At 45.0% G+C, this 15,135-nt stretch overlaps 1 protein-coding gene and 1 long non-coding RNA gene across 3 annotated transcripts in view; one reads left to right on the top strand and one right to left on the bottom strand.

Annotated features, from left to right (window-relative positions):
- Positions 1-2,417, bottom strand: part of LOC110509859 — a 31,803-nt gene extending 29,386 nt beyond the window's left edge. Inside the window, exons 1-2 of the long non-coding RNA XR_002471493.2 lie at positions 2,278-2,417; positions 1,926-2,169 (exon numbers count right to left, since the gene is read on the bottom strand). This is a non-coding gene — a long non-coding RNA (uncharacterized LOC110509859). The remainder of the gene's footprint in view (positions 1-1,925; positions 2,170-2,277) is intronic.
- Positions 1,793-10,093, top strand: LOC110509857 (general transcription factor 3C polypeptide 4). Of its 2 annotated transcripts, XM_036967359.1 has the most exons (6): positions 2,285-2,392; positions 2,470-2,523; positions 4,588-6,324; positions 6,445-6,575; positions 7,231-7,319; positions 7,714-10,093. In XM_036967359.1, the coding sequence occupies exons 1-6, from the start codon at positions 2,348-2,350 to the stop codon at positions 7,776-7,778; spliced, it is 2,121 nt and encodes a 706-aa protein (XP_036823254.1). In that variant the 5' UTR covers positions 2,285-2,347; the 3' UTR covers positions 7,779-10,093. The 2 variants fall into 2 exon arrangements, with proteins under 2 accessions (XP_021446695.1, XP_036823254.1); XM_021591020.2 differs by lacking the exons at positions 2,285-2,392; positions 2,470-2,523 and adding an exon at positions 1,793-2,175.
- Positions 10,094-15,135: the final 5,042 nt, after the last annotated feature.

Here is a 15,135-nt window from a genome sequence, read left to right as displayed (position 1 = left end):
GGCAAGTCAGTTAAGAACAAATTCTTATTTTCAATGACGGCCTAGGAACAGTGGGTTAACTGCCTTGTTCAGGGGCAGAACGACAGATGTTTTACCTTGTCAGCTTGGGGATTCGATCTTGCAACGTTCTAACCACTATATTACCTGCCGCCCCAGGTTGCTTGCTGATGATACCCAATGTAATTTGTTGATGAATAGAACGCATGTAGAGCAAGTGAAAAAAACAAAACTACTAGGTGTCATGTCGGGGCGGCAGGGTAGCCTAGTGGTTAGAGAGTTGCCGGAAGGTTGCAAGTTCAAATCCCTGAGCTGACAAGGTACAAATCTGTCGTTCTGCCCCTGAACAGGCAGTTAACCCGCTGTTCCTAGGCCATCATTGAAAATAAGAATTTGTTCTTAACTGACTTGCCTAGTTAAATAAAGGTAAAAAAAAATGTTGGACACAGCTGTATCATGGTCAGAACACATAGATGTTATTCTTATCTATCACTTTTTTTGTGGTATTTTCTTAAAACTGCATGGTTAAGGGGTTGTAAGTAAGCATTTCACTGTAAGATCTACACCTCTTGTATTCGGCGCATGTGACAAATACATTTGATTTGATTAATTAATTGCTGTTACAAGAAAATGTTCAGAGTATGTAACATCTAGCACTCTGAATCAGGTGATTCAATCCCTGGTCCTATCACACTTAGAGTACTGCCCAGTTATATGGTCAATCCCTGGTCCTATCACACTTAGAGTACTGTCCAGTTATATGGTCATCTGCAGCAAAGAAAGATATTTAAAAAAGCTCAAAACAGGGCAGTCAGATTATCTCTTCATTGCTCTAACCGTATGAATATTATTCAAATGCATCAGAATCTCTCATGGCTTCACGTTGAAAACAAATGACTATCCATTCTTCTGATTTTCTTTAGGGATGTTATATCTATCAAAAAACCACAGTATTTTTCAGGCCAGTTAGTTCATACTAGCAACACGCATAACCACCAAACCAGACAGGTACATTCAGGGCATCTAAGACAACCCAAGACAAGGACAAATCGCCTTATATCTACAGTTTTATATAGAGTCATAGCTGAATGGAACTCTTTACCAATCCATATTTCTCAGGCAAAAAGTAAATCCACCTTCAAGAAAAAAATAAAAGCGCATCTAATGTGATAGACCAAATGACTGGACAGGAAATAGAACGCATCAACTGAATGTTAAATGTGTTTCCCTGTCAGGTATTTTAATTGTCTGTATTGTCTACTTGTTAAATGTTTGTAAAGTCTTAATTTGTAATTGTTTGTAATGTCTTACTAATTAGTGTTGGACTCCAGGAAGATTAGCTAACGTTACGGCGTTAGCTAATAGGGATCCTAATAAAAATGCACAAATTCCTCTCAGGCTGTTGGCCTGGGGTAGAATCAGATTGGGTTAGTAATGGAATAAGGTGGTGGGTTTTTAATGAGTATAGGGTTAGTTGGTAGGGTAATAAAAAATGTTTATTTATTTTTCTAACGGGGATCCTAATAAATACCAAATACCATCCAGAGACAGTCATGCGGTTATCTCAACCTTTATCACTGTGTTGTATGATACATTGTAATACTTCATATTCTACCATAAACAATATTCCTTCCTCGTTAACTAAATGAAGACAGATACATACTCATGGCTGGATATCAAACTTGCTGATGTTATCTAGCTTACTCTACCTTAATTTAGGCATAATACATTAGTGATCTCTGCACTGCAACCGATCTCTACACTGAAGCTTTGCGGATCTTTTTCCTAGTGGTATGAGATGTCCCTCCTCCTCGCCGTAGTGACGGTTCAGAAACTCTGTGGTGACGCGTTGTTTTATGTTTCACATGGAAAATGGCGGCTTGCAGCCCAAATCGCGCTCCGGATAGGGTAGAGGTAGGACAACTTACCGAAGCCGAACGGGAGAATGATCCCTGGGCAGCACTCGGGCCAGTCGTGAAGAGGGATCCGGTGATAAAGCTACTGAGTCCGGTCAGCGGCCTGGAGCCGCTCACGTGGTCTGAGGACCACCGAATCTCGGCCTCTAGCACAAGTGGTATTTCTTTGATGGAGGTAGTGTGCGATGTTCACGGCAATAAGCAAGACTTGGTGTTGCACCGGACCTCCATTCCCGTGCCGGACCAAGTCTGTGAACTGAAGGTGAATCTTTCACCCATGTAGCTAGCTAGCAAGCTTGCCTTTGCGTTCATTCCATACCTCAAAACCGTGCATTACCAAAATTTGTTGTGAAGTTGTTTTTACCTGTCTCATAGGAGGGCCTCCAGCTGAGTTCATTCACAGGGGTAGAGGACTGAACTCCACTCCTTGGTGAATGACGTTTCTGATGACTTCACCAACGGAGTGGAGCAGAGACCAGGCTTTGTGGAATCTATCTCCTAAAAGGGGTGCAACTTTCACTGGGGATTCTGAAATTGCATTTGACCCCCCCCCCAGTTTTATCATTGGACTGTGGACACATTCAAAATGTGGCAACGTCTGAGTGGTCGGGTAGGGCTATTTTGGAGTGTTTATCCAACTGTATCATTTAAAAAATAAATTAGGGATCAGATCTGTTTTTTAACAGGAACGTTGTTTGATTTAGTTTATTAAAATATATTATATATAATTTGGGAAATCCTGTAGGTGGTGGGATGTACATTAAATAGTGTGATCGTCAAAATACCAAACAAATAAAGGCACAAACACAGACGACAAACATATGCGAATCGATGTAGTCTGAGCTAGATTCCACAAAGCCTAGTCTCTTCTCCACTCCGTTCGTGGAGTCAATAGAAACTTCCTTCACTTCAGTGGAGTTTAGTTCTCTATCACAGGGACAGAGTCAGAATATACACACTACATATACAAAAGTATGTGGACACCCCTTCAAATTAGTGGATTTGGCAATTTCAGTCACACCAGTTGCTGACAGGTGTATAAATTAAACACACAGCCAATCTCCATAGACAAACATTGGCAGTAGAATGGCCTTACTGAATAGCTCAGTGACTTTCAACGTGGCACCGTCATAGGATGTCACCTTTCTGTTGTTTTTTACAAATAATTTCGTCAAATTTCTGCCCGACTAGAACTGTCAACTGTAAGTGCTGTTATTGTGAAGTGGAAACATCTTGGAGCAACAACGTCTCAGCCGCGAAGTGGTAGGCCACACAAGCTCACAGAACGAGACTGCCGAGTACTGAAGCATGTAGTGCGTAAAAATAGTTTGTCATCGGTTGCAAAACTCATTACCGAGTTCCAAACTGCATCAGGAAGCAACGTCGGCACAATAACTGTCAGGAGCTTCATGTAATGGGTTTCCATGGCCGAGCAGCTGCACATAAGATCACCAAGCGCAATGCCAAGTGTCGGCTGGTGTGGTGTAAAGCTCACCGCCATTGGATTCTGAAGCAGTAGAAACGCGTTCTCTGTAGTGATGAATTGCTCTTCACCATCTGGCAGTCTGGGTTTGGAGGATGCCAGGAGAACGCTACCTGCCCAACTGTAAAGTTTGGTGGATGAGGAATAATGGTCTTGGGCTGTTTTTCATGGTTCGGGCTAGGTCCCTTAATTCCAGTGAAGGGAAATCTTAACGCTAGCATGGAATGACATTCTAGACGATTCTGTGCTTCCAACTTTGTGGCACCAGTTGGGGAAGGCCCTTTCCTGTTTCAGCATGACAATGCCCCCATGTGTAACGGATGTGAAACGGCTAGCTTAGTTAGCAGTGTGCGCTAAATAGCGTTTCAATCGGTGACGTCACTTGCTCTGAGACCTTGAAGTAGTAGTTCCCCTTGCTTTTGTGGAGCGATGGGTAACGATGCTTCGAGGGTGTCAGTTGTTGATGTGTGCAGAAGGTCCCTAGTTCGCGCCCGGGTATGGGCGAGGGGACGGTCTAAACTTATACTGTTACATTGGTGCCGTGACCCGGATTACTGGTTGCTGCGGAAAAAAAGGAGGAAGGTCAAAAGGGGGGTGAGTGTAACGGATGTGAAACGGCTAGCTTAGTTAGCAGTGTGCGCTAAATAGCGTTTCAATCGGTGACGTCACTTGCTCTGAGACCTTGAAGTAGTAGTTCCCCTTGCTCTGCAAGGGCCGTGGCTTTTGTGGAGCGATGGGTAACGATGCTTCGAGGGTGTCAGTTGTCGATGTGTGCAGAAGGTCCCTAGTTCGCGCCCGGGTATGGGCGAGGGGACGATCTAAACTTATACTGTTACACATGCACAAACTGAGGTCCATACAGAAGCTGTTATAGTAGCAAAGGGGGACCAACTCCATATTCATGCCAATGATTTTGGAATGAGATATTTGACGAGCAGGTGTCCACATGCACTACATGACCAAAAGTATCTAGCATCTGCCTGATGTGTTTACTTTTTGACTGATGCCTGCAATTAACAATTTATCCCATTGCCAAACATACTATATATTGGACAGGCTAGCAATCTAAGCTAGCAATCTAGGTTGATGTTGATGCAAAAAGTTTTGGATTTTAGATATTATCTAGAAGTTGCTTTTATTTTCTCCCCATCAAATGAGATTACTTATGACTAACATTTGTTTGTCCACCAGGTAGGTCCAGCAGAAGAGCTGTTGAGGGCCAAAGACAAGTTCTCCAGCTCCAGTGACCCTGCGATGAGCCAGTCCTTCATGCTGGACAGAGTGCTCAACCCCACCGTGGGCGTCCACAAGGGCATCCTGTACACCAGCTGGTCCCCCCTGGGCTGTGACGCCAATGGCCGGTGCCTCCTAGCCTCCCTCACCCTGGACCACCGGCTGACCATCCACAGCAGCACCAAGCGTCTACAGTGGACTGTGGTGGCTGACCTGACCCAGCTGTATGGAGAGAGCCTGGAGATCAGAGGCTACTCCGTGCCGGGTGGGCAGCCCTCCAAGGCTAACCTCCTGGACCTGGCTGAGCTTCAGAGGCGCTACCGCATGCAGACCCCTGTACGGATGGAGTGGTCCAGTGTGTGCACCACGCAGCACGTCCAGACCAACAACGAGTGTAAAGACGTGGGAACGGTGCTGCTGGCCGTGCTGATGGAGAACGGAGACCTGGTGGTGTGGCAGTTTTGCCTGCCCATTCTGGGGAAGGACTCTGTGTTGTCCTGTAACACCATCCAGTCTGGGGTGTTGTCCCCCAGCGTGCTGGCTTGGTGGGAGTACGAGCACAGCGGGCGCAAGATGAGCGGCCTGATCGTGGGCAGCAAGTTAGGGCCCGTCAAGATCCTGCCCGTCAACTTGAAGGCGGTGAAGGGCTACTTCACCCTGCGCCAGCCAGTGGTCCTCTGGCAGGAGTCAGACCAGATCCCTGTACACAACATCAAGTGTATCTCCCTGTTCCACCCCAAACAGAACTGTAACTGTAGCCTGGTGGTGGCGGCCAGGGGCTCCTACCTCTTCTGGTGCCTGCTGCTCATCTCTAAGGCAGGCCTCAACGTGCACAACTCACACGTCACGGGCCTGCACTCCACCCCAATCGTCTCCATGACAGCCAGCCGCCAGGGCAGCTCCATCTACACCTGTTCCATGGACGGGACAGTCAAGAAGCTCACGCCCATCTTTACCGATATGGCCGTGGCCTTTAAGCAGGAGGAGATCGTGCTGCCAGAGGGTTTGGCAGGTCGGAGGATACACGGCATCGCGGTCAGCCCCCACGGGGCATACTTGGCCCTGGTCAGTACTGAGGGGATGACCAACGGTCAGCACCCGGTCTCTAGGCCCTACCAGGTCCAGTTTGTGACCCTGAAGACACCCAATGACGCGGCGGCAGAGTTGCTGGAGTCCCCGGTCCAGAGCCTGTTCAAACAGACTGACCTGCTGGACCTGGTGCGCTGGAGGGTGCTGAGGGACAAACGCATCCCGGCCCTGCTGCAGGAGGAGTTGGACGACAAGGTACACAACACAGGCTCCCCCTACTTGTGGAGGTTAAAACTCTTCCTGGTGCGCGTGCTCTACCAGTCCCTGCAGAAGGCCCCTGTGGAGGCACGTTGGCGCCCCACACATGAGGATTCCAAGGTGTTTGTGAAGGATGAGGAGGGGGGTGTCGTGGGAGAGGGTGGAGGAGGGGAAGAGGAGGTGGTGTCGAAGCTGCAGGACCCAGAGGCCCGGGCGTTGGAGGAGCAGACGGGGGAGGTGATAGCTTGGATCGAGGCAGTGGAGGCCCACCTGACCAGGGAGCACATGAAGAGGGTTCTGGGGGAGGTGTACCTTCACACCTGGATCACTGAGAACACCAGCATCCCCACGCGGGGTGTCTGTGACTTCCTCACCAGCGACCCCACGTATGAGGACAGGGCTGCCCAGGTTAGCTCTTCAGTTGTCCTGTTCCAGAGCTATAAGCCTGAGCAATAGACGACTGTTTGAACATTCGCCGTACCCTGTTGTTGTGCATGATTCAACACGTCTTGCTCTCTGCACCCCCAGGTCCTGATAGGTCACATCCAGAAGAAGATGAACAAGCAGACATTCCCTGAGTACTGTAGTCTGTGTAAGGAGGTGCTGCCTTTCACAGACCGCAAGCAGGCTGTCTGCTCCAACGGACATATGTGGCTCAGGTAATTGCCATCAACCCTTTCTTCAATATTTCAACCACCAATCACCTGATTCCTGTCATCTAAATCCAGGGTTTCTAATTCTTAGACATTCCATATTATTTTCATAATTAAAAATTAGTCATTAGTCAATTGCATTTACTGATGAATGCCACCGTATCACAGTTTCTGAGATTTCCTCGGTATAAACTAGGGTGCATAAGCCTCTGAATTCTGAACAATACTAAGCAGAAGGAGAAGTCTCCAAAGGTCCACAGACACTGGGCTGACACTGACGAGTGACTCCACACACAGCAGCTAAATGCTTTTTTTTGACTGTTTGTTTATTATCACAGAACCACCTTTTGATATGCTCCTGTCCTCCTCTATCCCACCATACCTCTCAGTAGTTGGATGGGATATGCTGCCCCTGGTGGACAGTTTGGGACAGTCTGCAGCCTCCATGTCCCACAGCACATTTCAATAGTCTAAAGTGGTTTCCTCTCCCCATCTCCTAGGGATGTGTTGAGTAAGGATGTCAGCCAGGAATTTGCGTTCACCTATTCTGTTTTTTTCCCTCCCAGTCATTGCAAATGAAGGGAAGGAGACAAGGAGAGGAAACCACTATTTAGATATCCCTCCTACAGTGTTAGTGCTCAAGTATGCCCGTTTCTTTTAGGTGTGTGTTGTCCTACCAGGCGTGCCAGACACTCGCGTACAGACGCTGCCTGCTGCAGGATAGCATCGCCAGACTGCCAGTGCCTGAGGGTAAGCAGCTAGTCACTTTCCATCTCTCTACCTCTCTGACACTCACTCCGTCCTCCTCTTTCTCTCTCCAGGGCTGGTATTAACTGGCAGCTCACTCTCATCCTGCTCTCTGATCAGCATATCTTCTTATTCAGCGTTGACACAATATAAGAAAGTACTTGAGAATGTACTTACATTTTTCTCAGGCTTAGTTTTTACTAGTTGTCAGACTGTCAGCATATATGATTTTAAATAAGCCTAACATTGCTGAGTGATCAATCTGTTGTCTGTTTACTGCTCAAATAGTGGAGCAGGTGATTTGTGGTTGAACAGATGAATCTGATAAAATACTCAATGTTAGCTTCATTATTTAGTGTGCCCCCTCCCCTGTGTCCCTCCACCCTCCTCACTGCAGACCCAGACTGGATCAAGAGGATACTGCAGGGTCCTTGTACATTCTGCGACTCCCCCCTCCTTTAGGACTATAGGACAGGCTTGTGGAGAGCCGGGGTTACATTGCCTGCAACACTTGTGCGCCTGCTTGGACTAGATGGACAATTTTCTTTATTTTTACTTGTTACTTATTGCCAAGCATTATTTATATGTTTAAATGAATTATACCACAACCTTTTAATTAAAAAAAATAAAGGTTTTGAATATACATTTGAAACCCCACTGATATGAATATGGTTTATTAAGAGAGAAAGTTGAGTGTGTGGAGATGGATCTAACCTTTTCTCTGAGTTCACAGACCCATAAGTTAACCTCCTTATTTTCCTCATTTTTTACTACATTTCCAAACACGTGTGTGTTATTCTGTCAGCCTTATTTTAGGTCTACTTCTGCCATTAGAGAGCAACACATACATATCCTCACTGACTGAGGGGAAACGATCTAAATGTATGTTATTTTAATTGGCAGTGTAAAGCAATTTCCATGCTGCATGTGGGAGAAAAAAATGACTCTTAGATGAGGACTTCCGATATTGTAGACTGAGAGAAAGAGAGAGGAGTGTGAGGTAGGAAGAGAGGGATAGAAAGTGTTTAAAACTGAAGCTGTGTCTCCCATGGGTGCTGATTGTAATGAGATTCCACAGTAATGAGGAACAGAGCCGGGCGGCAGGCAGATGTGATGCTCGTTCTAATCAGGGGGGGTTAAGAGTGCATATTGTTAAATACAATTAACCCTGTTTTACTTTGGGAAGGATGTGTACTTGATGTGCTCTCCCCGCTCCCCCCCTCCCACTCCTTCCCCATATCTCGGAAACATGGAGGTCAGTGGCCAGTGATCAAAGATGGAGTTGGACCTAGTAGACTGGGCTAGTAACAGCACTGCTCTCCATCTTGTCGTCTCATCCCTTACATCCCCATGCACAGCCCTGGCCAGGCAGAGGGGTGAGGTTCCACCCTCCCTCTGGTGTCACTGGAGATGATAGGCTGCCCTGGGGCTAGCCCTGCGTGAGGAAGCTGCCCGGCTCGCAGCTCTCAACACTTGATGAGAGAGCCAGAGTTTTACCCAGAATCCTCAGCCCATTGTCATCAGTAGACATGTTCAGAGATTAGTAGTTGAGTAAATTTGGATAATTTGCCTGTTTTCTGTGGCGCTATTTTGACGATCCACACTGAAAATACGTCTTCAGGTTTTGAATCATTCATTAGAAACTAGCACTTTGCGAATTATTACCATTCAATATTCTCTCGTTCAAAATGACCAGTCTTTTTCTTAGACCAACTCTGTAGCGTTATACGGAGCATAAACGTTTTCATAGACAAACTTGCATTATAAGGAGCATACAGGTTTTCCCATCATGTGATTGGCTCCCAGTAAGTGTCTTGTTTGTCAAGGGGAAGTGTTTCTACAGGTGAGAATGTTCTTGTCATTGATAGGTGGAGACCAGTGCTGTTGGAGGTTAGCTGTGTTTGTTTGAACAACCTCCTACTTTAATAGAATAATCTGTCAAAGAGCATTTCCACCAGTAATTACCGTCTCCCCTCCCTTTCTTCCTCTGTCTTAGCTCTCAAAAGACTTCAAAAGGAGGATTCTTCTCTATGCATACAATATTTATAGCCTTCATGTCAATGGCTGGATCGCGTAAAACCTTCAAAACACCTTTTCACGCTTTTATTTAATATGCTATTCCTTTTGTTTGTTTATCTAGTTAGAATTTGATATGTCCTATGCTCTTATGTATACAGAACTCAGTGGAGGCTGGTGGGAGGAGCTATAGGAGGATAGGCTCATTGTAATGGAATAAATGGAACGGTATCAAACATATAGAAACCACGTATTTGACCCTGTTCCTTTCATTCCATTCCAGCCATTACAACGAGCCTATCATCCTATAGCTCCTCCCATTAGCCTCTGATACAGATGCACTTTGCAGAACCCAAATATCTCTCCATCCATGTACACTGCAGCTGCTTCATTACACTGGAAAGTCTTATGGGATCATCTGGTGTTTAAGTGTTTTTTTGTGTTCATGTTGACTTCTTACCTCTGTCTCACCTGGACTACCCAATCTTCTGTCCTATTTGGCAATCTCATGTCAACTAACAGAGTGCTGTAAAGCCAGAGATGCTGATCCCTATAGTACCCAAATATGACAGCACTCACACCTCCTTTATCAAGTGCTGTAAATCCTTTTTGTCCTTGTCACTGTGCTGTTTCACAACTTTCGTGTCTCTATCGTATTTCATTGGGTCATCAGGACTTTTCCATGACCCTGATCTGTAAACAAGAGTTCATTGGATGATATTTTCCTGATGTGTAAATAAACTTTTTTAAGTCTTTGTACATTTTTGAGTATTTTTCCATTGAATTAGTCTAATATGGAAAAGTGAATCTTCCATAGTCATTTTATTACCCTAAACATTGTTTGTTTACGTAGGTAACAGACAGTTCCCTAACTCCCTAAGGTAAACACGACTGTCTGCAATGTTTGCACCCCAAAAATAAACACACAAGAAACATTAGGGAGAACATATGGTTTTTCTGAAGTCACTTCACTCCGCTCACAACTCCCGAGATAATACTTTTCTCTCCTCAGGTTTTAAACTACTCCAAACTGAGGCACATCCTCTAACTAACTTGTTCCTGCTAATGAAGTGAGTCTGGGGGGTTTGTTTTAAAGCAGACTTAACATGGTCCTTTAACGTGTAGACTCCTCCTCTCTGTCCCCAGAGGGGCTGGGGCACTGACCCGAGACCAGTGGTGGGGCTGTGTGGAGAGGAGGAGGGGGACATGTCCATCATTAGAGACGCTGCTTGTTCTTGAGCATGAGGCCGCTGGAGTGGAACTAATAATGAGAAGTAGCAGTACAAAGGGCATGAGCAGGGAGGCTTGTGTTTTACTGCTACATTAATTAAGCTCATTCTCAACATGGTGTCGGCCAGTCTCAGCCAGAGTTAAATAAGTCTGAGGGGGTGTGTCAAATCCAATTTTATTTGTAAATATGCTTCGTAAACAACAGGTGTAGACTAACAGTGAAATGCTTATTTATAGGCCCTTCCCGACAATGCAGAGAGAAAGAATAGAGAAATAATAGAAAAGTAATAATAAATACACAATGCGTAACAATAACTTGGCTATATACACGGGGTACCAGTACCGAGTCGGTGTGCAGGGGTACAAGGTAATTGAGGTAGATATGTACATATAACTAGGAATAAAGTGACTAGGCAACAGGATAGATAGTAAATAGTAGCAGCAGTTTATGTGATGAGACCCCTATTGTTAACTATTTAACTAACTATTTAGCAGTCTTATCGCTTGGGGGTAGAAGCTGTTCAGGGTCCTGTTGGTTCTAAACCTGTTGCATTGGTACCACTTGCCGTGTGGTAGCAGAGAGAACAGTCTATGACTTGGGTGGCTGAAGTCTGACCACTCACCACCACTGAGTACGCGTCCTGGTAATCCGCCTGGCCATGCGACCTTGTGAATGTTAACCTGTTTAAAGCTCTTACTCACATCAGCTACGGAGAGCATGATCACGCAGTCGTCCGGAACAGCTGGTGCTCTCATGCATGGTTCAGTGTTGCTTGCCTCAAAGCAAGCATAGAAGGCATTTAGCTCTTCTGGTAGGTTCACGTCATTGGGCAGCTCTGTGTGTTTTCATGTTGGCTCGACTTAGCGACCAGAATGTCCTTCTTAGCTAAAAGGATTTGTATGATATGGAGTTGATGTGAATGGCGGAGTCATTGGTCAGTGAGTCCTTTCCTGGATCAGTCCAGATGAGTCAGAGGTCAAGTGAAAAGAGAAGTCTAACTTATACCTGGCTTTATTCAGCTTGTTTCTTCTTTGTGTGAGACACATAGTACATGTGTTGTAGTTGTAAATCTTGACACTCTCCTTTTTAGGATGTCTCTACCTATCAGTTATGACACCACTGAGGTGGCAGCTTTCGATAATAGTGACAGTGTTGAGTTACAGCTAAGAGAGATTGCCTTCAGGTGTCTGACTGGATCCAGAATCGTACCAAGGATACTTTCCTCTCTTTTTGACGGCTGAAGGGCTCATTGTGCCTTTTTATATTCCAACATTTCAACAGGAAGAGGACTGGAAATGGCTCATTTGAGCGATTTCTTTAATATCAGTCTTTCAGAGATCAGAGCGTGTCATATTCATCCACCTCATACCTCATGTAAAAGTCCCTTAAACAGTATTATGGAATCATAATGGCTGCTTCCCATGACTTTATCTGACAAGGGAAACTTAGTCATCGTCTTTGCTAAACAGACTTCTACAGCAATTGTCAGTGTTAGCGAATTCTGTGTCTTTTTATCATGCAAGTAAATACAACGAGACACAACGATGTCTATTATATCTCTCACATCACAGGTTGAGGAGTTCTCTTCGCCATAGTAATGATACTGTAGTAGCTCTGGACAGATAATCAACAGAGGAGATAAGGCATTGGCTTACTATTGTTCTGATTATAAATTAGTTTGTTAGCAGTGTTAGTTAGTGTGTGTGTTTAAGTGTCTGAGGATGTATGAGATTATTTCGGGGATTGGTTATGCAGAATTTATAATGAGTATTTTTTATTTATTGTAAGAAATACCGGCAATAACTACTGTGCGAAACCGTTAAAATGAATATTTATGTTTTTTTATATGAAATATTCATTACGTTGGTATAAAAAGAACAAGGACCAAGACTAGGGAGCGAGGTTGTGTGTGTGTGTGTTTTTTTTTTAAAGGGGAGGTAGGCCCACATCGCTTATCGAGCAGAGAGCTACTGACAAAACCCTTGGATTGAATATCTGACATCTATTAACAAAAGCAGCAGCAATAGCATCTTCCTTCCTGTTTTTTCAACCATCCCTCCCTCACTCCCTCCTCCTCTGCCTGAGGTGATACGAGTCTCTGTTCACCCGATCTCCACATCTCTCGCATTCTTTCTCTCATTCCTACCTTTCTCAATCTCTCCATCACTTCCCCTTCATTCCATCTACCCAAATTAAGAAATTAATGAGGGATAGGTTCTTTACCAACTGCCCCCGCAATGTTTACCACTGATGAAATTATAATGAAGGTCCTGCTGTATTATTTATAAGCCAATTAGGGGAAGTGTTACTTGATTTGATGGGGAGACGACACAGAGTACATTTATCTAATAGAGAGAAAGAGATAGAGGAGCGGAGGGAGAGAGAGAGAGAAGGGACAGCTGAGGCTGATGATTCAGTACGATGCTCTAGGATTACGTGGCTAATTGCCCTGCTTTATCTGTCTGTCACGGATAGCCATGCATTTTTCAGCGTTCCCAAACACTTTGATTGTTTGCACTCATGTTGGGTCTGTAACAAGTAGAGCAGAGGCCAGAGTGGAGTGTAGTTAAAAACTGGCAGCAGGGGAGCTGTGAAGGGGCATGGGGCAAGCATGGGGGCTATACAAAACTCGAATTGTGACAGGTGCAGGGGAAGTTTTGACAGGGAGGAAAGGGGACAAATGTATGAGAAACATACTTCAGCTTAACCATGTGGAAAATACGCAGCTGTCATTACTAGTTTTAATTACATAAACTTACTGAATTACAGCAACCATGGAAGGAAGACCATGAATTTTGTGCAGATTTTGAGAAAAAAAACACATTGTCAAATGGCCTTTTTGAATGTAGTATAGACACTTGATGCCAAGATGGCATCAGAAAATTAGGCCTACATGTTGAACAAAAGTGTTGCCTCCAAACTCTAGACATGGACATATAATGTATTTTATCAAAATATTTTCTCTCGTTGGCTTCCACGTGGACATCAATAGTTGAGTATTTTTAATATGGTACAAGACAAAGAGTTTCTGAAACATCAATTCCAACAACTCCATGCCATAATAGATTTTTCTGAAAGTATTTGTAAATGTGTGCCACCCACCAGCAGCGGCCCCCTACTGTAACTTTGTAGTGAGCTAACAGCATTCTAGCATTCTGCTGGAGTCCCGGAGGACATCTCTGAGGAGTTTCTCTCTCTCTGGCCGATCAGCTTTTTGAAGGTCGATCAGACACTTATGTAAAGGATGGGAAAATGGAGCAAAGGCATGGTTAATTATCTGATGAGAGAAGTGTATCTGAACGGTTTCTTTTCCTCTCCTATTTTATACTACAGGATCACATGGCACCTCTTTACATAACAAAAGAGCTGCCTGGCTCACCTGTTTCAGATAAGCTACATCCTGACACACACACACACACACACACACACACACACACACACACACACACACACACACACACACACACACACACACACACACACACACACACACACACACACACACACACACACACACACACACACACACACACACACACACACACACACACACACACACACACACACACACACACACACACACACACACACACACAGAGAGAGACAAGAGGTGTGTGTGTGTGTGAGAGAGAGAGAGAGAGAGAGAGGCTGTCTTAATTAAATAGGAAATCTACATATGTATTCTAAACAATAACTATATGGTTCCTGTACAATAGCTAACAGTATCTCAATCTAATATCAAAACTGCTTTGTATGGAAAGGGCACAGCGCGGGCACGAGTAAACTAAGACCCGGTTGTTGGGTCATACCAATACATTGATACAGTAGCTTCTCCAGATAAAACAGTCTAATTCATTCACAATTAAAAGTATTAGTGGAGGCTTTGTGTGGTGATTTATTAACCGGCTGGCACAGGCCGGGTTACCTCCTTTAGGGAATGATGGGTAAGAGGATCCATCCTATGTGTCAAGCCCTCTTTGGCCTTCAATCCCTCATATAGGACTGTGGCTTCTCCATTAGAACAACTGGCTGGCTCGAAAATGGCATCCTATTCCCTATATAGCGTCCTACTTTAGACCAGAGGCTTATGGCCACTATGGTGCACTCTATAGGGAATAGGATGCCATTTCAGACACAGCCCTAGTTCAGGGCCTTACACAAGGGCACACACACACACCTCGTCACCATGCCCACTTATTTATCCCTCCTAAAGCCCATGTAACGGAATAGCTGTTAATTAATATAGCTGTCAGGGAAATTATTGCCGGAGGTCAGACCAACGTCCTCCCTTTCCATCAGTAACATAATCGGAGTCTTGTTTTCACGCCAGGCCTCAGGCTCAATTAAGAGAATGCTATGCAAACGAGGTCTCCCGCCATTAGCCTCATCACTGAGGGGCCCTTAATGGCATAATTGGGGCACTCCAAAGGACAATTACAATGGCACCGCCCAGCGCCTATGAGATCACCCATCATTTCTAAATATGGCTCCTGAGTCATGAGTCGTGACTGGAGGGTGAGGAGTCATGGCAGGGAATCGACCCCGATGGTTGTCTGCCACACCTCAACCAGC

Source organism: Oncorhynchus mykiss, chromosome Y (assembly GCF_013265735.2).
Source record: "Oncorhynchus mykiss isolate Arlee chromosome Y, USDA_OmykA_1.1, whole genome shotgun sequence".
NCBI lineage: Eukaryota > Metazoa > Chordata > Actinopteri > Salmoniformes > Salmonidae > Oncorhynchus > Oncorhynchus mykiss.
Note: the sequence above shows the minus strand (reverse complement) of the source record. Positions and strands in the feature narration are given on the sequence as shown.